At 40.6% G+C, this 23,609-nt stretch overlaps 2 protein-coding genes across 2 annotated transcripts; one reads left to right on the forward strand and one right to left on the reverse strand.

The window, feature by feature from the left end:
• Positions 1–2,217: 2,217 nt before the first annotated feature.
• unc5b (unc-5 netrin receptor B) lies at positions 2,218–18,024 on the forward strand. The gene is made up of 17 exons (XM_085922596.1): positions 2,218–2,290; positions 2,432–2,662; positions 2,871–3,014; positions 3,255–3,358; positions 3,454–3,634; positions 3,728–3,895; positions 4,675–4,839; positions 6,436–6,468; positions 8,497–8,691; positions 9,034–9,402; positions 9,773–9,860; positions 10,044–10,218; positions 10,291–10,530; positions 13,560–13,709; positions 13,811–13,975; positions 14,046–14,224; positions 14,430–18,024. Exons 1-17 carry the CDS (start codon positions 2,218–2,220, stop codon positions 14,593–14,595), a joined length of 2,826 nt encoding a protein of 941 aa, XP_085778722.1. The 3' UTR covers positions 14,596–18,024.
• A 213-nt stretch (positions 18,025–18,237) lies between these two features.
• slc29a3 (solute carrier family 29 member 3) lies at positions 18,238–23,591 on the reverse strand. Its single transcript, XM_085922100.1, has 8 exons — positions 23,464–23,591; positions 22,840–23,000; positions 22,416–22,489; positions 21,991–22,306; positions 21,423–21,505; positions 21,088–21,314; positions 20,512–20,674; positions 18,238–20,188 (listed from the first exon to the last, which is right to left on the reverse strand). Exons 4-8 carry the CDS (start codon positions 22,270–22,272, stop codon positions 19,585–19,587), a joined length of 1,359 nt encoding a protein of 452 aa, XP_085778226.1. The 5' UTR covers positions 22,273–22,306; positions 22,416–22,489; positions 22,840–23,000; positions 23,464–23,591; the 3' UTR covers positions 18,238–19,584.
• Positions 23,592–23,609: the final 18 nt, after the last annotated feature.

A 23,609-nucleotide genomic window follows, 5' to 3' on the forward strand; every position in this document is an offset into this window, starting at 1 on the left:
CCAGCTCCATTATCGCCGACAGAGACTAGGCAAGAGAAAGAAGCTGTCTTTTTTGCTCTCTTACCTCCATCATCTGAAAAAAATGTTTTGAATTAAAGTGTGCTGGCCACATCTACCTACACACACATATAAAGTAAGAGATTTACTCCAATTTGCAGGGGTCTTCACTTATTATTTTCCAAGTGAACTACCATCTCGCTCAATTGGGCTGTCTCTTGTCAACCCCCCCCCCCCCCCCTCCCCTCCCCAAATCTCCCCTGTCCCTTAAGAGTGACAGGCTGTGTTGTTTTTTTTTTTTCCAGCTGATGTTTGAACACTGAACAATCAATGCTGGGCAAAGAGAAAGAGCGTGGGTGAAGGGTGGGGAGGAGCAACACAATTGGTTATTGACAGCGAATTCAAAGTCTGAAAGGCTGAAGGCGACATTCTAGCAAGAGGACGGAGAGAGAGAACAAACAGAGAGAGGGCGTGAGAGAAGCACCATGACAATTGTTCAGATGTGTTAACGTTTTAGTTCACGCTTGTGTGCATCAGCAAGTGCAGCTACTTAAATGTTTTTCAACGTTATGCACAGTATTGATGTGACATGTAGAGTTGTATCACAATATGATAAAGTTGTTTTTAGCTGATCGGAGGTTGATGTGTTCAGACTTGTTCAACTGCTGACATTATGAATATCTGAGCTTTATTTCTTTATTTTGTTATTATTGTTTTTTTATTTACTTGCTTTCTTGCATATTTATTAGTTAATTGTTTATTTGTACGTTATTTGTTTGTTTGCTTATTTATTTATTTATTTATTTATTTATTTATTTATTCATTTATTTATTTATTTGCTTTTTTTTTTATTATTACTTATTTTGCTGACCTGGAGCCATAGCCTACATCTTGTTTTTCTGTCATGCATCACTAGACCTTCCCTCCTTTTGACATTTTTCTCACCTCATGCACACCACAAGGAGAATGGTTGCATCCTGATAGGTTTTAAGAGCCAGATATCGTTTTTGTTGAGCATGTCTGAATGTGGGGGAGGATAATAACTGTTATAGTGTATATCTTTTATAGTGCTAATTCAATTTCTTTGTGAAAAGGGAGCCCATGACACCAGCTGCCCATTAATGGTGTTTTTGTGCAAAAAGGTCCAAGTCATCAACTTAAGTATTACCTGTGGGTTCCGGTTGCACCTACAGGTTAAAAAAAAAAATGCCCATACAGACTCCTTGTGTAGACATTCATGGATAACTTGAGATGACTGACTAATGGCTGACTTTAGGTTACAAGAGAGCACTTCAACTATTCTGCCACCATTCATTTGACTCAGCCTGATCTTGGCTTAAGAGCCTTCCAAACTCTCACTCCTGCTTGCCATCGCTTTCTGTGTTCCGCTTTGCTTTGCTCTAATGTCTGAGAAAAAAAGTCCGTCAGGGGGGAAAGTGGGCTAGATGGTGGTTGCTTAAGAACTCCTTGTGTTCCTAAAAATAGAAGATTGTAACACTAAGTAGATTCTCTTGTTCCAGGGGTTGTGGAATAACTCATCATGTTGGGCTTGATACATTTATAACACCATCAAAATGTACCTGTTTCAAATATTTGCCTCCAAACATTTTTTTTATTTGATCAGTAATGCAAAATTGAGGTTAGAAAGCCGTGGGATTGTGATATTGCCGCGTTTGAGTGTGAAAACCTTAATGGAATGACAAATTTAACTGGTTAATGGAATTTCTTTATGCACCGCTCAAATGCATCAGCAAATGCAAATGCATGCATTGTGATTTACTATAAAGCTGAAATACAAAATGATGACTCCATCAAGTGCAATATTATTCCTCCCACTTCCTCCAAACTGTACTTTTATTTTTATTTTTATAACTCCATTTTCTATAATCAGGTCTGCATTTCCACTGCAGGGTGCATCGGCTCTGTAAATAGTTACATCACACCATACCAGACAGACAATGGGTACTTAATAAAACAAAGAAAAGAAAGTGACTGAGTGCTACCAGTGCAGCAGTACACGAAAGGAGAACACATGACCGACTTTTCAGAGTCTTTTATTTCCAAACTCCTGCATCCACAATTTAAATCCACAGAGTGGTTCTTTTGGAAAGTGCTACAATAGAAATTGCATTGAGTTGATTTCAGAATTCTAAACTCAGAAGAAAAAAAAAGCGTTGAAAAACAACCAAGAGGGTGGGAAAAAAAAAAAGTCTTTGCAAAATGTCAGTGGCTATGTGTCGTATTGAGCATGTCACCGGAAAATGTCAGGATCAGCGCTGCCTATCCAATGAAGGTCGTTCACTCTGCTTTTCTTTAGAAATGTAGACGGCTGAGCTCTCTCCAGATTTCTGGCAGGCAGAAACACAGAACAGCTGAAGTGTTTCTGGAAAACAACAATCATTTTAATCAGCCCTATGTATGTCAATATTTTCAGAAAGCAGCGACTACAGTGATGGCGAGGTTCTTCCAGACTCGTATCCATCAGCGCCATCGGAACCTCTCCCAGAATTCCTGCTTGAACCAGAAGATGCTTTTATCGTAAAGAACCGTCCCGTTCAGCTTCGGTGCAGGGCTTCACCAGCCACACAGATCTACTTCAAATGCAACGGGGAGTGGGTCAATCAGAATGACCATGTCACAAGAGAGAGCTTGGACCAGGTTACAGGTGAATCTCAAAGATGCCCAGTGAACAAAACACAGCAATGTCACCTTGTATTTTACAGACCTAAACAGCATACTCAATTACAAACTGCATTTTCAACGACATGTTCCATTAGCACCTTCAAGATTTTATGTACACGATAACTGCATTTGGCTCGTAGCCAACTCATTGTCGATGTGCATTATCGCGCTCTTTCGCCGTCTCCCCGCAGGCCTTGTGGTGAGGGAGGTGGACATCTCAGTTTCCAGGACCCAAGTTGAGGAGCTATTTGGGTTGGAGGACTACTGGTGTCAATGTGTAGCCTGGAGTTCAGCCGGCACCACCAAGAGCAACCGCGCCTACGTCCGAATTGCATGTCAGTTTTGGGCACTTTTATTATGATTCGTCAACCATATATGCAAATGGACTAACATGCTGTCATCCGGCGTGAGTTGCCTTGTGATTGACAGTTCTGTTGTGAAGGTACAAATGGGAAGAAAAAAAAAAAAGTGACAGCTTGAAACAGTATGCCGTAGATGTGAGGAAGAAGCTTAATGTCATTCATCTGACGCAAAGACACTTTGGCTAACTGCCGATCTGTGTTTCTGCCTTTTAGACTTGAGGAAAAACTTTGAGCAGGAGCCACTGGGGCGGGAAGTACGACTAGAGCAGGAAGTCTTATTGCAATGTCGCCCCCCAGAAGGCATGCCCACCGCTGAGGTATAACTCTTTGGCTGGTTGAAATAATTCAAACACACAAATATGTTTTCCAGGAATGTATAAAGTTGAAATCATGAGGTTCTGTCTCCTTTAAGGTGGACTGGCTGAAAAACGAAGATGTCATTGACCCTTCGCAAGACTCCAACTTTCTGATTACCATCGATCACAATCTAATAATCAAACAGGCCCGACTCTCAGACACGGCCAACTATACTTGCTTGGCTCGCAATGTGGTGGCCAAAAGACGCAGCAGCACCGCAAGTGTCATTGTTTACGGTAATACAAACTTCCTAAAATGATCTACACAATAATTCTGGATATTACAAAATGCTTCAAAACCATAGCATTATTATTGTCTTTGTATGTCAGTGAGCGGTGGCTGGTCTTCGTGGACAGAATGGTCTGAGTGTAACACAAAGTGTGGACGGGGCTGGCAGCGACGAACACGTAGTTGCACCAACCCTGCCCCTCTCAATGGAGGAGCCTTCTGTGAAGGCCCACCCTTCCAGAGAGTGACCTGCACCACACTGTGTCCAGGTTAGCATGACCATCTCATCCATCTTATTTTGTCAAACGACACAGAAATGTGAATTTGAAGCAGTTACTCGAAATAACTGGAGCCACCACAAAACCAATCTCTGTAATTAATTTCTATTGGTTAATCAACACGTACAAACTGTTGACATTTGCTCATGATACAATAATGACTTGTTTGTCAAAGACTTTTTTTTGTAAACTTACTAAAACAGAACTAATGAAATCCGCACGCATGCAATGGTTCATAATATTCTTAAACCCAGATTTTTTTTTTAAATATATATATGTATATATATAAACCCAGCTTCAAACTTCAGTCAGCCATGTAATTGTTTTTGCCCACGTCAATGTTCTTTGGCTGTTCGTCTATTCTTTGAAGCCTATTTATTTATTTATTTATTTATTTATTTATTTATTTATTTATTTATTTGCTCCGGCCTTGACCACGGGAGTGATCAATCCAAAGTTCTGCTTCAAATAATAAACTTTGAATGCATATCACGTTATCAGCAATTACGTTGCATCATCATTCATATAACTGCTCTCATTTCGTCATTCACATTTGGACCACTGTGTTAATTAAATGTGACACACACTTGTTGCTTTTGCCCGCCAGACCACCATGACTCACAAATGAAACCATAAAAGGCATCTGCAAATTGCTAAATGAACCACTGTCATCTCTTAGATATTATATTCATTTTGTCATGTAGTACTAGTACTAAAGTCATGCTTAATTCATTGCTGTTCTGATTAATGTTCTTACATACGATCTACAGTGGATGGAGGCTGGACAGAATGGGCAAAGTGGTCTGCCTGTGGCACAGAGTGCACCCACTGGAGAAGCCGTGAATGCCAAGCCCCCCCACCCAGAAATGGAGGCAAGCACTGCAGCGGGAACATGATGGAGAGCAAAAACTGTACTGAGGGGCTCTGTGCGCGCAGTAAGTGAATGAATTGAGTAAACGTTGAACTCATCTCTCAATCTTAAATCTTCCACTGGACCATGAATACGTAATAAATCCGTGCCAGGGTTTCAATTGCTTCTTATCTGAGAGAATATAGATTTTCTAAGGCCTCCATCAGGACAAATCCCCTTCGATTATATTTGTTGCCCCAGGTGGTCATTCAAATGATAGTAGAACATCTTTCAGAAAGTGATTTCTTTTCACTGTCGGACCATTTTAGAGGGTGCAGTGCATGTCCAAGTGATTTTGTACAGAAAATGTGTGAAAGTAGCTCGGAAGAACACAAATCCTGCAGAGAGCCATGAGAAGAAAAAAAAAAATAGTGACACCCTAGACAGATGTTTACAAGAAGTAGGAAGGCTGACGAGCCACATCTAAAATGCACAGATGGAGAGTGAGGGAAGGTGAGAGAAAAAAAAGCATCACAGTCGGAAAATTAGCGCGGTGTAAAGCATATGAGAATGAGTCAGACCCGCCCTGACACCAAATGTGTGCCTTGTGATGAGCAGGGAGAGATTCAGCTGACAGCGCATCCACAGAGGACGGACGTATATAGCAAGACACAAAAGCAACACGCCCGAGCATTCGGACAAAGCTCTTTTAAATGCAACTGGGGGATCAGATGCGTCGTCTGAGGAAATATTGAGCTTCACTTTCAGTCTGAGAATCACACGCTGTTTTGCGTAGGGAAGCGGATTAGACAAATACACTTTGAAAGCTAACAAAACACATCTCCGGAGGTCGCTAGGAAAAGATGCACTCAAGTTATTGTGACACAGAAGGGAAGATGAGATGTTCTGAGAATGTGTCGCAGATCGCTTAAAAGTGTTATTATTTGTCTTTCCTTTAAGGCTAAACAAACACAGTTATCATAAATGTCACTTTTGAGTGGGGTCTTTAACTGTTGCATGGACGGCAAAGATTTAGACTTGGTCACTTTATTGGGTACACTTGCAAGGTTTCAACTCAAGTCAGTTCGATTCTGCAGCTTCATGGCAAAAGAAACGCAAGAAAATTCAAATAAAACACATTATTTCTTACAATATGACAGCACTCGTAGATACACACAAAGCTTTCCATCTTGTTCTTCTTGTTTTGAATTTAAAGTTCCCACATCCCCTCAAATTGTAGCCCCCCCCCATCCCACTCTGTAAATAATTGTTGGTGGGAAGATTGGTGTTGTAATATAATGTAGAAAATACTCCTGTGATGTTTCTAAAATGGAATGAAGGTGATATCACATTTTGCAGGGTGCATAGAAAGTTGTTAACAGTCTGGACAGCGCAATTTCAATCATGTCCTTCACGGACCACATACAAAGCCATCTCCTGCCACCATCTGTTTAGTCATTTTTGACCCCTTTTGATTGCCGTTCTCGATAAACACAAATACAATGGAACTGGCCTTGCAATAGGGATATTCAGTCATATTTAATCTGCTGCCTTTTTTTTTTTTTTTTTTAAATGTCGCCCTATTAGTATTTTATTTTTTTCTGTATTCTGTGAGTGTTTGTTTTGCAGTCCATTCATTTCATATTTTTTCTCTTTTCTGTTTTTTCTTCTGTTCAAACAGATAAAAAGGTTTCTATTGAACATGCAAGCCATCGTAAGTTCAATCAACCACCGTGACATCATTTTTTATTGCTTTCATACCCGATGTTTGGTCCGACATCTGTAAGATTTCAACATCTGTGTTACGATGTCTTTACCTTCCTTTCTCACCTTCACATGATGCAATTGAGAATTAATCATAAAACCAAATTGTGAAATAAACAAAAAGTCAGCAGCTCCAAATGACAAGATGCCTTCCGAGCTGTGAAGTAGAAAGACAGCACGGTTGATTTGTTCAGCTAATCTGTGATTTGGTTTAAAGTTAAAGTGATGCTAATTCCTTTAGCGCAATGTGACATGGGCTCAGGGGAGTTGCAGCTTTAGTAATGCACCTAATTCCCTATTGTTCCGTTTCTCGTAATAAATGCCGACGGCTGTCGGATTTGGTCTCCATCGTGCCACGAGCGTGGAGGCGCTTCTCTTTCAGAGAGCTTGCTTCCCATGTTTTTCCTTCACACTGCTCATTTCCTGCATCTACTTCAACTTCTGCTCTGTCTTGTCCTTTGCTTGCTTCCTCCTCTCCCCTCTAAACCAGTAACAACCATAAATATCTCCTCAATATTTTCTTTTTAATCATATTCGTCAGCCATAGTTCCTATTACACTGAAGAAATACCATGTGAGACTGACATAATAATAATAATGATAATAATAATAATAATAATAAAAAGCTGACAAAAAAGGCCACCAAAAAGCTGCAAGTATCTCAGTGCCTTTACCATTGTTTCTCAACAGGTTCATTTTTTTTTATTCGTGAGGCTTTAAAATAATAAGTTACAATTCGCAACTGTAAGACAAGGAGCAAATAGAAGAGCAATTATTCCTAATTGCTGCTTTTAGAAGTCAAGGTTGAGGAGGCCGCGTTGAGCCGTCTCATCTCAACTAGCAATCAGTCGGCAGGGGAGGAAGGAAATGCAGCCCAGTGGGGAGCAGGTGAACATAAGGCCAACATCTTCATCCATGTTGCTGTTACGTCCAAGACTGTTAGTCGTTTTTGCTTTACTGCATGATCCTCTTAAACACAAATCCATTGGAATACTGGAAACATCCCAGCAGGAATATTGGCAGATCCAAGAAATCCCATGCAGGCTAAAAGTAGTGCGGGTCGCTGGGATTGCTTTGCCTCCTCCTCCCTACCTCCAGTCTGTGAAGTGATCAGCTCTTCAATGTTATTCCAAAGAAGCAGATGGAGGAGGAAAATCCTCTGTCCTCATTTTAAATGTCTAAAATTAAACCAGAGCTATACTTGACTCCACCTCAATTAGTGATTGTTTCACTTTTTAGTGCTCCTCCAGGTTCTTAGAGAAACTATCAAACTCTAATCAGGACATCTTAGATGTACTTTCTCTGACAATTTAAGTAGGGTGCTTTCACATTCGCAGCCTTTGAGTTGTTTTAATCAAAGGCTACTTTGTTTCCCCTATTGGTTTAAAAGTGCATTTGGTCAGGGTCAACATAGACTTAAACTTTATTGTGGACCATGTCAACTAAACAGTATAAGGTATAACATATATAAGTATAAAAGGTTAGTGTATATACACTTGAGTTCAACTATCTTCACAGAAAATAACTAGATGACTTAGGTAAAGGTTTTATAGTTTAGTTTTAATATTTGACATTCACTCCACTGTTTTAAAAGTAATTTTCTTTATTATTTTTATTATATTTTATTATGCATTATTTTTTTCACTATTATTATAATATTGTTTTTATTGACTGAGTTAAAATTTGATCAACTTTTTAAAAAATTTTTAGAACGATAAATTCGCACTACACTCCTAAAAATGATTTTCTGATTACCTACTTCTCAAATTCATTTTCATATATTACTTCATGCTCCACAGTTTCAGCATTGCATAATTAATTTCTGCATTTTGTTTATTTATAACAAAGACGGTTAGTGGAAATGTATCGTAGTCAAAATATACACTTGGGAAATTTTGTGGCGAACGCTGAAAGTTGACTGCACTCTCATGACCGACAATTGTTAACCTCGTTAAAACTTTTTTTTTTTTTTTTTGTAGCGCCGGCGCCAGAGATGGGTGTAGCAGTCTACGCTGGTCTGGTCGGGGCTCTGCTACTATGCGTGATCCTGGTGCTGTGCGTAGGCGTGCTGGCATACCGCCGCAGATGCAGCCACCTCCACGGAGACATCACAGACTCTTCTTCTGCCCTCGCCGCTGCCTTTCACCCAGGCAACTACAAACCTCCAAGACAAGGTAAGTTGACACACACAAATTATATACACACAGTTTTAGTTTCTGTTTTATTTTGGCTCCTTTTTTTGCTCTTCTTCACATTTTATTCCACTTTTGTCCCCGCTTCCTATTTTTTTTATCCGAAATTCTTTTTATACCATTATCTTCTTTAGCACATGACATTTTTTAGACTTCAGAGCATTTGTCATGGTATCTCCTCTCTTGTTCCAGCTATCAAATATTAATTAGCAACATTAATCCATTTCACTTGCATCACTTTTTTTTGCACTCTCAGCTGGGGACGCTTTCATTTCTGCAGATAAGAAAATAGGCTCTCTCTATCTGGTGTATGTGTGTCCACAGATAACCTCCGCACCCTGCATCCGTCTGCTCCTCCCGACCTGACGGCCACAGCGGGAGCATTCCGCAGCCCGCTCTATTCCTTGCAGCAAAGTGTTAACGAAAGCCATCACAAAATCCCCATGACCACATCCCCCCTGTTGGACCCCCTGCCTAGCCTCAAAATCAAGGTGTACAACTCCTCCACGCTTTCCTCGCTGGAGATCCCGGCTGATATGTGCTCAGCAGACGGCGAGATCCTCAGCCTCAAGTCAGTGGGCACTGGTGGGAGGGAACGACAGTTCCACAACCACACGCTGTCCAGAGAGCCCGGGCTTAGCACCAGTGCCACCCTGGGGCACCTTGGGGGGCGCCTCACCATCCCTAACACAGGTAGCAAGCGTTAAATTTGTTCTAAATTGAATACATCTCAAACTCGTTGCAGAGCAGGGTCCTGAAATTGGGAGACAATGTGAAGAGTTCTTTATTTTTAATGTGGCCAAAGGACCTTGACAGTTTTTTATTCATCCTATGATGAGAGACATATCCACCAAATATGTTTGTCAGTGATTTTACAATTTTCTTTTTCGAGTTTTGATGAATCTCAACATTCATTTGGAAAAATAGGGCGGGAAAGGAAAAAACACTGCATCATCTTTGGTTGGAAATCTTGTGACATCAAAAAAAAAAAAAAACAATGTTTTTGAGTGAGCAAGTCCATCCCAGATTACACAAAAAAAAAAAAAAACACCTTCTCCCTTAGATGTGAGTCTGCTGGTCCCGCCTGGCACCATCCCCCAGGGGAAGTTCTACGAGATGTACCTCATTATCACCAAATGGGAGAAAACGACGTAAGTGTCCGTGACCTCATCTATATTTGCGACCCGCGTATCACAACGCTGGTCCAGCTCACTTTAGTTGCTAATGTGTTATGACTCATCTGTTGTTGAACGTTATTCGTGTCAGGTTCAACAAAAGCACACTTGTTTTCTTTTGAGTGTGACGTTTTGGCTGCTTTTGTGTGCTGTTGACAGGTTGCCATCTGAGGGCGGTCAGACAGTGCTAAGCCCCGCAGTGAGCTGCGGTCCATCTGCTTTGCTGCTCAATCGCCCCGTTGTCCTCACCTTGCCGCATTGTGCCCAGTTAGACACGCCAACACCTGACTGGACACTCACACTGAAAACGCAGACCCATCAAGGAGCCTGGGAGGTTAGACTGCTTCGCGTCGGAATGACACAATGGTCTCTATTGAGACTCGCTTCATTTCTTTTTCCTCCCTAGGAGGTGCTGACAGTAGGAGAGGAAAGCTTGTCCTCACCGTGCTATCTCCAATTGGAGGAGGAGTGCTGTCATGTTCTCATGGAGCAGCTGGGCACGTATGGCCTGGTGGGTCAGTCGTGCCCCCCTCAACCGGCCTGCAAGCGCCTTCAGTTGGCTTTGTTCGCACCCCGAGCGCCCTGCCTCTCCTTGGACTACAGCCTTCGTGTTTACTGCATCCATGACACCCCTCATGCTCTCAAGGTGGGAAATGGGGTCCTAAAACTTGTTGGAAACCCTAGTCGGAAACTCTAACCCTAGTTTAAAAGCCTAGTTAGAAACCCTAATCTTAGAAACCCTAAAAGTAGTTTAAAACCCTGGTTACAAACCCTAACCCTAGTTTTAAAACCTAGTTTGAAACCCTAACCTTGATTTAAAACCCTAGTCGAAAACCCCAACCCTAGTTTGAAACCCTAATTAGCGATCCTAAAACTTGTTGGAAACCCTAGTCGGAAACCCTAACCCTAGTTTAAAAGCCTAGTTAGAAACCCTAATCTTAGAAACCCTAAAAGTAGTTTAAAACCCTCGTTGGAAACCCTAACCCTAGTTTTAAAACCTAGTTTGAAACCCTAACCTTGATTTAAAACCCTAGTCGAAAACCCTAACCCTAGTTTGAAACCCTAATTAGCGATCCTAAAACTTGTTGGAAACCCTAGTCGGAAACCCTAACCCTAGTTTAAAAGCCTAGTTAGAAACCCTAATCTTAGAAACCCTAAAAGTAGTTTAAAACCCTGGTTACAAACCCTAACCCTAGTTTTAAAACCTAGTTTGAAACCCTAACCTTGGTTTAAAACCCTAGTCGGAAACCCTAACCCCAGTTAGAAACCCTAATTAGCGATCCTAAAACTCGTTGGAAACCCTAGTCGGAAACCCTAACCCTAGTTTGAAAGCCTAGTTAGAAACCCTAATCTTAGAAACCCTAAAAGTAGTTTAAAACCCTGGTTACAAACCCTAACCCTAGTTTTAAAACCTAGTTTGAAACCCTAACCTTGGTTTAAAACCCTAGTCGGAAACCCTAACCCCAGTTAGAAACCCTAATTAGCGATCCTAAAACTCGTTGGAAACCCTAGTCTGAAACCCTAACCCTAGCCTAGTTAGAAACCCTAATCTTAGAAACCCTAAAAGTAGTTTGAAACCCTCGTTGGAAACCCTAACCCTAGTTTTAAAACCTAGTTTGAAACCCTAACCTTGATTTAAAACCCTAGTCGAAAACCCTAACCCTAGTTTGAAACCCTAATTAGCGATCCTAAAACTTGTTGGAAACCCTAGTCGGAAACCCTAACCCTAGTTTAAAAGCCTAGTTAGAAACCCTAATCTTAGAAACCCTAAAAGTAGTTTAAAACCCTGGTTACAAACCCTAACCCTAGTTTTAAAACCTAGTTTGAAACCCTAACCTTGGTTTAAAACCCTAGTCGGAAACCCTAACCCCAGTTAGAAACCCTAATTAGCGATCCTAAAACTCGTTGGAAACCCTAGTCGGAAACCCTAACCCTAGTTTGAAAGCCTAGTTAGAAACCCTAATCTTAGAAACCCTAAAAGTAGTTTAAAACCCTGGTTACAAACCCTAACCCTAGTTTTAAAACCTAGTTTGAAACCCTAACCTTGATTTAAAACCCTAGTCGGAAACCCTAACCCCAGTTAGAAACCCTAATTAGCGATCCTAAAACTTGTTGGAAACCCTAGTCGGAAACCCTAACCCTAGTTTGAAAGCCTAGTTAGAAACCCTAATCTTAGAAACCCTAAAAGTAGTTTAAAACCCTGGTTACAAACCCTAACCCTAGTTTTAAAACCTAGTTTGAAACCCTAACCTTGGTTTAAAACCCTAGTCGGAAACCCTAACCCCAGTTAGAAACCCTAATTAGCGATCCTAAAACTCGTTGGAAACCCTAGTCGGAAACCCTAACCCTAGTTTGAAAGCCTAGTTAGAAACCCTAATCTTAGAAACCCTAAAAGTAGTTTAAAACCCTGGTTACAAACCCTAACCCTAGTTTTAAAACCTAGTTTGAAACCCTAACCTTGATTTAAAACCCTAGTCGGAAACCCTAACCCCAGTTAGAAACCCTAATTAGCGATCCTAAAACTTGTTGGAAACCCTAGTCGGAAACCCTAACCCTAGTTTGAAAGCCTAGTTAGAAACCCTAATCTTAGAAACCCTAAAAGTAGTTTAAAACCCTGGTTACAAACCCTAACCCTAGTTTTAAAACCTAGTTTGAAACCCTAACCTTGGTTTAAAACCCTAGTCGGAAACCCTAACCCCAGTTAGAAACCCTAATTAGCGATCCTAAAACTCATTGGAAACCCTAGTCGGAAACCCTAACCCTAGCCTAGTTAGAAACCCTAATCTTAGAAACCCTAAAAGTAGTTTGAAACCCTCGTTGGAAACCCTAACCCTAGTTTTAAAACCTAGTTTGAAACCCTAACCTTGATTTAAAACCCTAGTCGAAAACCCTAACCCTAGTTTGAAACCCTAATTAGCGATCCTAAAACTTGTTGGAAACCCTAGTCGGAAACCCTAACCCTAGTTTAAAAGCCTAGTTAGAAACCCTAATCTTAGAAACCCTAAAAGTAGTTTAAAACCCTGGTTACAAACCCTAACCCTAGTTTTAAAAACCTAGTTTGAAACCCTAACCTTGGTTTAAAACCCTAGTCGGAAACCCTAACCCCAGTTAGAAACCCTAATTAGCGATCCTAAAACTCGTTGGAAACCCTAGTCGGAAACCCTAACCCTAGTTTGAAAGCCTAGTTAGAAACCCTAATCTTAGAAACCCTAAAAGTAGTTTGAAACCCTCGTTGGAAACCCTAACCCTAGTTTTAAAACCTAGTTTGAAACCCTAACCTTGATTTAAAACCCTAGTCGAAAACCCTAACCCTAGTTTCAAACCCTAATTAGCGATCCTAAAACTTGTTGGAAACCCTAGTCGGAAACCCTAACCCTAGTTTAAAAGCCTAGTTAGAAACCCTAATTTTAGAAACCCTAAAAGTAATTTAAAACCCTGGTTACAAACCCTAACCCTAGTTTTAAAACCTAGTTTGAAACCCTAACCTTGGTTTAAAACCCTAGTCGGAAACCCTAACCCCAGTTAGAAACCCTAATTAGCGATCCTAAAACTCGTTGGAAACCCTAGTTGGAAACCCTAACCCTAGTTTGAAAGCCAGTAACCCTAACCCTAACCCAAAATTGGCCCGCGGGCCCCTATTTGCCGACCACTGCCCTAAGCATTTTCTCCATACAGGAAGTGCTGGATCTGGAGCGGAGTCTCGGTGGGGTGATACTAGAAGATCCTAAACCGCTGCTGTTTAAAGACAGCTACCACAACCTGCGTCTGTCCATCCATGACATCCCTCACACTCACTGGAGAAGCAAACTACTAGCCAAGTACCAGGTGAGTTTCCTTCACCTTCTATCTGACCACAATGTTAATAATAACTTCCAGACACAAAGTCAATCAAGGCAAAGATAGTGATGAAATATTATTTCTACCAGGAGATCCCATTCTATCACATTTGGAGTGGCAGTCAAAGACCTCTGCATTGCACCTTCAGCCTGGAGAGAAGCAGCTTGGCTGTTTCTCTGCTTTCTTGTAAAATCTGCGTGCGACAAGTGGAAGGCGAAGGACAAATCTTTCAGCTGCACACTGACATCCAGGAGGTAATCTCAACCATCACTTCGTCTCAACGAGATCATCTCGAAGAGATCCTCATGTTCTCAACCCTTGCAGACTCTCCCACCTCACTCGCCGCTGCCCTCGACGGGCTCCTGCCTGCCCTCTTCTCAAGTAGGACCATTTGCCTTTCGTCTGCCTTGCTCCATCCGCCAGAAGATCTGCGCCAGTTTGGACGCGCCGAGCGCCCGAGGGTGTGACTGGAGACTACTGGCACGCAGTTTAGGCTTTGACAGGTCAGCTCAACTTTATTCTCTCCAGATCAGCTTAGTGTGTTTCGGAACCTTTATTGAGCCAAGGCACATATTTTGCATTGGGAAAAAAAAAACCTTCCAGCACACTACGTCCCTCCAGGCACTGTAAATAATCTGAAATTGTTCGTTCCAAATGTTCCTGTGATGGAGTTTCCACTGATTTGTCGTATAATTGTACACCCTTCAGGTACTTGAACTACTTTGCGACAAAGCCAAGCCCTACAGGGGTTCTCCTGGACTTATGGGAAGCTTGTCACCAAGGCGACGCAGACCTGGTCTCTCTGGCGACGGCCCTCGAAGAGATGGGCAAGAGTGAGGTGCTCGTCGTCATGACGACAGATGGGGATTGTTGATAGTCGGAGGAACGAAGAAGATGCCACTAATCATAAACATGCCGATGAACATGTCCACCGCGACACAGATGGCAAAACCTTTCCGTTCCTTTTCCACGCACTCTATTACCTCTTCGACACGTCTTCATCAACTCATTTTCCATCACCGCTCGGCCTGAATCCTCCAAAGCGATGTCGACGTTTGAAACTAGTTAAAAAAAGTCTGAAAATGACCAAGTTTGTGTACTGTATATAAATGGAGCTGCTTTCAGGGTAGAAAACAAAACAATGTGTCCCCCCCCCCCCCCCCCCTCCCTGAAGTATGACAAAAGCAGACGTTGGATTACGTGCGTTTGCGTTGCAGCATGGAAGTGCATGATTGAACACCATCACACCTCGGGCTAGTCGCCTGATTGTTTTGTCACCAATGCAAATCTCCATCGGCGTACAAGCGAGCAATCCCAGCATAGTGGAGCAGCCATTAAACGATAACTTTGCTCAAGACCGGCTCGCATCTCCGGCTTATTGGTTGCGAACGACTCAAAACGAGGACGAAAGGAAGCCTTTCGGGTTTTGAGCGCTTTGGCTTTGGGCTCTTATCTCGTGGAGTACAACGAGTGACTGTTTCTATTGTACTAAGAAAATGCCTCAAAGCCTTGGCGGCCACTCTTTATCATTACAACTGGCAGGGGGTGCTTGTGAGTAATCTCTCCTCCCACTTTGTCGCATTCCCATCCGCTGAGAATAAATTGCAAGAGTTTTTCGGTCATTCTTTAAAAGTTTCCTTTGGGGAACGCTCTTAGAGTTATCATCCATATTTGGGATTGTTTATCATTTTCTTTTTCTGTGTACTAATTCTACTACAGTATAGCAAGCCATGTAGTAGATTTAAACACACTGCGAGCCACTAAGTCATTGAGAACAACACTTTTAATGTGTTTTCATTCCAGCGTGAGACAGAGGAGCCTTCAAAGTTGAACACAAGCAGTTGCAAGATGCAGATTAACCGCCCATTTGATTTCAAAACTGGTTTTCCCACTTGGGAATTATTTCAAATGGATCAGAATCAAACGGTCGACACAATAAAACTTTACATTCTTAACTGTTTAGTGTTAAGTTTAGTGGTCTCAGATTTTTTGGGGGAGATATTGTCTGTTCTCTGTTTTGGTGCCTCAGGCCAAAGCCCTGTCTAAAATAAAAGTAGTGCTTTGCCACCAACTTGTAGCTTCTATAGGCAATTATCAACGTTTCAAAGATGTGATAATTGTTTACAGCTTTTTTTTTTATTTACAGCAAGGTGAGGTAACACTGCGTAAAAATGGAACCGAATCAAAGTCAAATAAAGTCTCAGCGAGGGAGCAGGAAGGTGTTTGGAGAATAATAGTTAGTACTTGTGGCAAGACTTACTGTGTTTTGTTTTATTATCATTATTCATGTGCGTAGTTCAAGAAAATGTATATTAATAACCATAATGAAAGGAAAACATTGTGCAGGTAGCATCAGAAAAACAAATGGGGTTTATAGTTGGATTAAGTTTATTTTGTTTTTACTTGACAATCACTTCACTGGTTCTTTTATCACAAACAAGATATTTTAGGTTGCATTACCTGACATGTTTCGGCTTGTGTCATCACTCTGATGAAGGCGGAAGTACAAGCTGAAACATGTCAGGTAATGCAACCTAAAATATCTTGTTTGAGATCAAAGAACAAATATTCAAACAATACATACAAATAGAAAAATTAAACATTGTGCTGTTTGAGCTTGCAGCAAAAGTAAAAATATTGGAAAAATAAGAATAAAATGTGCATGTCTTACAGCATTTGTCAACGGAAGAAGCCGTAACATCCCAAACATGCTTCAAAGACGTTTGAAATCATTCCTTAGTGCCTGTTCGCCCTCTCGGCCTGTCAAAAAAATCAGAGACGATAAAATTTCATTTTGAGGAAAACAAAATATGATTCTCTCGCTTACAATTTTCCAAATTTAGCAAGTGTGTTTGCTTCAGGTTTTTTAATGTTACTGTTCTTTTGCGTTTTAAGAGAGTCAAACTGATGCATAAAACAAAAATATATTCAATTCAATGAAACCAAACAATTAAATCATATATTTAAAAAAATGCTGTTACTTTAACACACATGAGCAGGGCATACAACAATACTCAGCCATATATATTGTTTCCTCTGCTCTGTGTTTGCAATGAATTTGAATGGAACTTGACATAATTGGGGACCTTGGCTGCCTTTTTCTTCATTTTGCAGCAGTAACATAACGAATGTGCCCTTTGTTGGCAAATTTCTCCGGTCACTTTAATGCTATTCATTAGCCATTATGCCTTTGTCTACATAGTACTGCTTGGTAAATAAGCAAGACAGTCTTTACATGCTCACAGAGTTGGGTTTATTATTATTTTTTTAACTGTTTTACCCAAGAGTATATAGGTATCACTTGTATCACTTTTAAAGCGTTCCACTTTGGAGGTTCCCCTGTATGTCAGAAGAGATGCTTGACTGTGTCGTTGGAGTTCATAGATACATTTGTCATCATTGATTAGTTAGGCCTTGAATAAACAAGGCAAGCAACAGACTTTTACCTCAACACTTGATTTCCGTCTAAGTCTTTTCAATCCTCTTGTGTTTCCTAAAATGCCTGTTTTGTGGCCAGGACCTTCATGCTATTTTCATCATCTGTATTAGTTATCATTTATGTTTTCCAGCTATTGTCACAAGAGAATGTCTGTTACTTATGGAATTGTAACAATGTTCGCAAAAAAAGTGTTTTTATCTTTGAAATGTCAAAACCAAAACACCGAAAGTATCCCTCCTTCTGCAGTGACTCATGTCACTGCTTGAATGAATTAGTGTGTGTGTGTGTGTGTGCTGTTTTATCTGCGGCCAACCCTTCTCACCCCACCTTTATCAATTATATGTATTTGTGTGGACATTTCAGATGATCTACCCAATGCTAGAATGTGTGTGTGTGCAGGGGTTGAGTGGGGTGCACATTTCTAAGTGCTATGCAAGCGCAAAAGAAAAGAAAAGCATCTTGACTTCTTTTGCCTCCTGGAAGAATTCTATTTTTTCAAATAAGAGCATAACACAAACAGGGTTTTTGATTTTGTATCAAACAAAAAGTGGTGCAGGAATGCTTTTTTTTTTTCTGACGTGCAACATTCTGAATTGGAGAATCGGATCAAGGTCAGTGGCTTTCTTGTTGCAGACTGGATCGTGTAGATCGGTATTTATTCTCTCTGATCTTTTTGGATTGTTCAGTGTAGCTCTGATACATGTTGCTGCAAATTGACTAAACTTCTCTTTGTTCCTGTTCAAAAAGACTTTCTTTCTTTCAAAAAAGAAAAAGACATTTTTACATAAAAAAATGTTATCTAATGTATTTCAGTGACATTTTATTTCTGTAAAAGTTCCAATTGTAAATAAACATCTAGCCTTCTTACCTGTAACTAAATATAATTTTTATGCAATAAATTATATTTCTTAGTTTAAAAGTAGTCTCTGTGTGCTTTGTTATTTTTGTCCCCTCTTGTCCACTCTTTGAGGAAATACGCACCACACACACCTTGTTGAAAATGTCCATTTTAAAATTAAATTATCAATCAAGCCAAACAATGATAATGAATACGTTTATTGTTAAAAGTAAAAATTATTGAGATTCACATTTTAACATCAAATACATGTTTGTGACTCAGCAGGTTCATACACAAGTTGCGAGAGTGATTTTCATTCAAATGACTTTTCATAATTCCATAGTGGCAGTGCAGTAAACTTTACTGTACAATAAATAAATGTGCCTTCCAAGACAATGACAAAATGGCTCAAATGCTCTATTTATGTAGCTATTTATTAATCAGATCATTTGTAGAGGTGCAACATTGGAAAGAACAAAAATCTATTTGTTCATTTTTTTCTAATCTTTGTATTGCAAATTCCATCCAAGCTGTAAGTTGATGATTAGTGGACTTAAAAATGAAATACACACTTAGGCGACTCAATTGTACTATGTGATCAATGATTAACATTGGACTGTTACTGAGGTAGTCTTCGGTAACTTGGGTCTACTTCCTGCTTGTAAAAAGTGATAAACATATATATTTACATGATATTTATTAAAAATACAAAATTATTGTCTGGTGTTAGATAAGCGTGTCTTCTAAGTATTTCGGTAAAGACGGTACTACTCTTAATGTTGTCCTTTGGCGCCCTCTTTTGGCCATTGTTTTAAGTAGAACCCACTTTTCAATTGTAAACCACACAGAACATGAATAACATGTTGGCAAATTAAACAAACAAAAGATGGAAATATAATGTTGTAATATAAAAACAATGAGGATATGATGACATGAGTATAACAAATAGAGTAATAGTAATCGTGGATTGCACAAACTTGTGGTACCTTCTCCTCATGTTGTTTATGGTATCTAAAGCGAGTATATTTCCCTCAGAGTTTTGTAAATATTCATTCTGTTTTCATGGGCAAGACTGAAGAAGAGTTACTTGTAGTGCTACAATGTCGTCAGGGAATTGCTTGTTTTGCACCATAAATTGACTGTCCTCTCAACACGCAGCTTTTCACACAAAAAGGAGCACACCCTTGAATAAATTGTGCAAATTGGACCCATTGAGACATTTCTCCTCCCTGGTTCGATGTGACAGCTTTTGCCTTACGTCACACCGACTTAACGTGGTACATTAGCATTTACGGATTTAATTCAATATTAATTTAATATTTGCTCATCTAGAATATTTGCCTTTTTTTTTTTTTGCTCAGATCAATCCACGAAAAGTTAGCACCATCTTTTGGTGCCTCGGCACTATACTGTAGCGAATTGAGGCCCTTCACTTGGCAATTTGCCATCTTATTACATCTATAGACATTTGGAACCCTTGCTAGGGCGGGCGTCAATTACGCACACATTTTCACTTTTCGCTGCAGGGTATGGTCCTTATCAGGTGTTCACTCTCCTCACGTTTGAAATATATACGGTCTATATAATCATATAGCGTGCACAATAACGAGGGACAGAACAGATCCGACAGTGAGGCCCAGAGAGAGGAAGAAGGACATGACCACTCCAGTAGCCTCCGCAAGCTCCCGGGGCACAACCTTGGGTCCGTAGATCATCGGTAGAGTCCCCAGGTAGCCGTTAGTGAAGCCTAACAGGCAGTTGAAAATGATAGGATACACATCATGAGTGAAGAGCACAATATGGAGGTGGTCCCTGGGCTGGTAGTTACAGAAGATGATGAGAGGTACCAAGATGGAGCGGCACACAACCAGGGTGGGAAGAAGTCGGCTGGTGGGGCCCGGTACCTGCAGCCAGGCGGTGGACTGCCTGCCGCAGAAGTCTGCAACGTTGTATAGGAGGAAGGCGGAGAGGGGAACAAAGTAGGTGTTGGTCCAGGGGCTCCCGCTGTCCTTGTTGACGGACTGGATGCCGGACAACACCGCAGGGAACACCACAATGGTCACGCAGAACACGCAAAAAACACTCAAGCCCAGAACCCACGTCTTCCTGAGAATGTGTCTTAATGGAGGTGTTTGGGTGGGTCCTGCTCCTCCTCCTGGAATGCTGATTGTGGCAGCCATCAAGTAGTATCTGTATGAAGGAGAAAAGCAACATGCATGAGAAATATTTCAGTTATCTTCACAATTTATTTTCAGACCGCTGGCTAAATTGTTATAAACTCAAGGCCCGGGGGCCAGATACACCCCGTCACATTGTTTTATGTGGCCCGCGAAGACAAATTGTGCATCAAATTTGTGTCATTACTAGAATTGCAAATTGTCTTCACTTTTAAAAATATCTTTTTTTTCTTTTTATATTTGGATTGGTCCGTGAAAAAAATGAGTTTGACACCCCTGATTTAAGGGAATGACAGAGAAAGCTGGTGTATGGATCTACCCTGAGTGTTTGTGCACCTTGAGAAGGCCAGCTTGGGGAGCAACAGGTATGCAAAGATGCAGAGCAGGATGAAGACGTCTGCAGTCAGGAAGTACGCCAGGGCGCTTTCTGTCACGTCCTCTGCCAGTGCAAGGTCTGCTATGGATGCAACAGCGCTTAGCGTGCCTCCCATAGCTTGGCCTGTGTGAAACAATGCGGTCAGTGGCTGAAATTAAACAGATTTAGGCAGTAAAAAAATTCTGTTGGAATACATTACATTTTTATATTTAACTTATATTTATTCATATTTATTATATTATATATATTTATATTAAATTTTTTCTTACCTTGTCTTTGTCATCAATTAATGTCATAAATTATTCAAGATGTAATTTTAGCAAATTCCTTAATTCACAAGTGTTAGAAGAAGATTTAATGACTCATACTGTATATAAAGCATTAATCTAAGAAGACTCAAAATGAACAGTGCAGCAATATTGCCCATTTGGCAGACATCATAGCTGCACCCACTTAGAAGATCAGCTTCCACATCACTACGTGAGCAATCAAGTCTGCATCCGAAAACTTGAGTAAATCAAGCCTCAAGTGCATACCAGATATGAGCGCTTGAGAGATCTTCATGGGAAAATGTCCACTGATGCCGAACATGCTGCCACAGAAGATGTTAGAAGCTCCACTGATAACAGCCACGCTGGCCAGTGTGCCCACAAAGAATTCCAGCCTGCAGTGGGACACATCCACCTTGACCAGTACAGTGGTCACCAAAAACACCAGCAGGATGACAAAGAGGGATGACAGGATGCGGACATTTGGAGACACCCTGGAAAGTGCAAGGGAGCACAATTCATTGTGATATTTGATTCCGACAATGTTTCAAGACGTTTTGTGCGGTTGGTTCAGTGCATGTAATAATGTTGATGCAAGTGACCTGTTCACGAGAAGGTAGTTGAGAATCAAACACAGCACTGAAGGCACCGTAGAAGCAAATGTCAGGTAACTTTCAAAGTAGTCCTGTGAACAAAAGGAGAAGAAAAACACACACCTGTTCAAGGAGTTGTTGGAATAGGCACACAAAAATAAAAGTGGGAAGTGTGAAAATTCACATTGATCACCAAAAGGGAAAATGATCACCTTTGCGTTCTCTACAACAACAAAAAAGCTATGATAAATGATAACATGCTTATAAAAACAATGGGAGTAAGCAATTATGTGTGAGCTCTGTGTCAAAAAAAAGCTAAACTTGAATTACCAACTCTTCAGTCCAATCTGTGTTGATTTGACCGAGCATTACTGTAGTCTACATTTGGCCATTTTGCTTTTAACTCTTGACCAAATTCCCCTTGACAAGTTTTTGAAGTGCTTCTAATGTTGTTAATGTGTTACCAGCTACGAAGTCACATGCATCCACTGTGACACACGCATGCACACAACAGCACTATTGTGCAAGTTTAAGTAGATAAACTAAACGTCGAATCCGTCTTAAATGTCACACTCACACTTAGGTCAGACCGCTGCTCCTCTGTGGTGTTGCTCAATTTATAAAGCCAGTAGCTCTTGGCGGTAATGAAAAAGTTCCAAGGCAAGAGAGCGCCGATGCCCATGAGGAAGAAGATGATGTAGACCAAATAGTAGCGATCGTCGGGCGCGTAGCGTACGGCCAGGGGGATTGATGTAGTCTGATTCTCACGTTCCTCATCCTCTGATGAAATGGAGTTGTCAAGGACAACGGGTAGATAAGTGGAATTGAGGTTGGGATGCGCAGGTGTGCTTGCGTCCATTTGTAAGTTGCAGTGCACAGCGTTACATAGAAATCTAAGAATTGCATGGAGGATGTGTTAAAGAACAAAAGATCTTAGGAAGTGAGCAAATAGATTGTGTTCAGCATGGAAGTCTCCAACGTAATGTATTTGAAGACACTTACTGTGCCGTGCTTGTCCAGCCAACTAAATATAAGTTGTGGGAGCATTATCTTGGACCGATTTCTTTGTGTACCACCTGCAGCAGACAAAATAAATAAATCAAACATTTAGAGCAAATGCGTGTATCAGCTTTTACAGTGAATGCATGTTTTGATTGAGCTAAAAATTTAATAATGTCTTCAGAGTATCACACAGAGAGCAATTATCTAAGCTACAATATATACAATAGGGGAAATCATTATTGGATCCCCTGCCAATTTTTTTTCACTTACAAATAAATTAACTTGGTTTTATGGAAGAAACAGTTTAATGGGAACATTCTTCAAAAAAATAATTTTTCCTGGGAAGAAAAAGGGTAATTGATGCACAAGCAAATGGTCATCTTGTAGTTTGTCATAGTAAAGACTGAAAAGTTAGGCAACATACTTGCATACAGCTCAGGGGAAGATGTTGGGTCATTCTTTTTCCAGATCCGCTCCAAATCATTTATGTTTAAAGCTCTCGATGATCACGTGCACCGACAGACTGTAGTTTTCCTTGATTCCACTCCTTCTTGCTTTGGTCTTAAATTCTGAGTCACTCTCAAGCTAAGAAAAAAGAAAAAAAAGAACATTGCAAACTCATCTTCAGTGTTCTGGCAAATGCAATGTTGCAGTCGATTCTACAGAATTCATAGTAGCAAGTCAGCACAAATTAAATCACATGCAGTTTATATATATATGGAAGCAATGAGGAAGCAATATGTTCACATGACACAGCCTGGAAAATGCAATGACACGCTAAACTCGAGACTGCAAACTTAGCACTTTAGGGTGAGATAGTAAAATGAAGGCTTTTCAGTACTCAATGAACACAACCGCATCCGCCTTTAAGGTAAATGTTGTAACGCCTTCTTATGACTATGTTAATACTGAAGTGCACAAAATTATCCAGCGACAAACCTACTTGTTTGACGTATTACATAAAAAGTATGCACGGTGTACTGTACACAAATTTGGTAGGTCGTTTAAAACAACGAGTGTCAGGGTGATTTACAAATATAAAACATACCTCACTGTTGCTAGGTCACAAAATGTTTCGGATGTCTTCTGTCACAGTAACAGAGTAACGGATCTTTATCCTCGGGTCTTCTCTTGTCCGGAGTGCAGATAAACAAGTGACACAAACTCGTATCCATTCCTCCTGCTAGTAACAAC

The sequence above is a fragment of the Syngnathus leptorhynchus genome, chromosome 10, assembly GCF_054491065.1.
Source record: "Syngnathus leptorhynchus isolate UIUO chromosome 10, UIUO_Slep, whole genome shotgun sequence".
Taxonomy (NCBI): Eukaryota; Metazoa; Chordata; class Actinopteri; order Syngnathiformes; family Syngnathidae; genus Syngnathus; species Syngnathus leptorhynchus.

What these genes read in the sequence shown, in the direction of transcription:
- slc29a3 (XM_085922100.1), bottom strand. Translation starts at nt 22,272, where the DNA reads ATGGACGCAAGCACACCTGCGCATCCCAACCTCAATTCCACTTATCTA. An exon ending in AGCAGCGGTCTGACCTAAGT is followed by an intron (nt 21,506 to 21,990) that starts GTGAGTGTGACA and finishes TTTTGTTCACAG; the next exon opens with GACTACTTTGAAAGTTACCT. An exon ending in CCCAAGCTGGCCTTCTCAAG is followed by an intron (nt 20,189 to 20,511) that starts GTGCACAAACAC and finishes TCCTTCATACAG; the next exon opens with ATACTACTTGATGGCTGCCA.
- unc5b (XM_085922596.1), top strand. Translation starts at nt 2,218, where the DNA reads ATGTCAGTGGCTATGTGTCGTATTGAGCATGTCACCGGAAAATGTCAG. An exon ending in CGCAAGTGTCATTGTTTACG is followed by an intron (nt 3,635 to 3,727) that starts GTAATACAAACT and finishes TTTGTATGTCAG; the next exon opens with TGAGCGGTGGCTGGTCTTCG. An exon ending in TGCACACTGACATCCAGGAG is followed by an intron (nt 13,976 to 14,045) that starts GTAATCTCAACC and finishes CAACCCTTGCAG; the next exon opens with ACTCTCCCACCTCACTCGCC.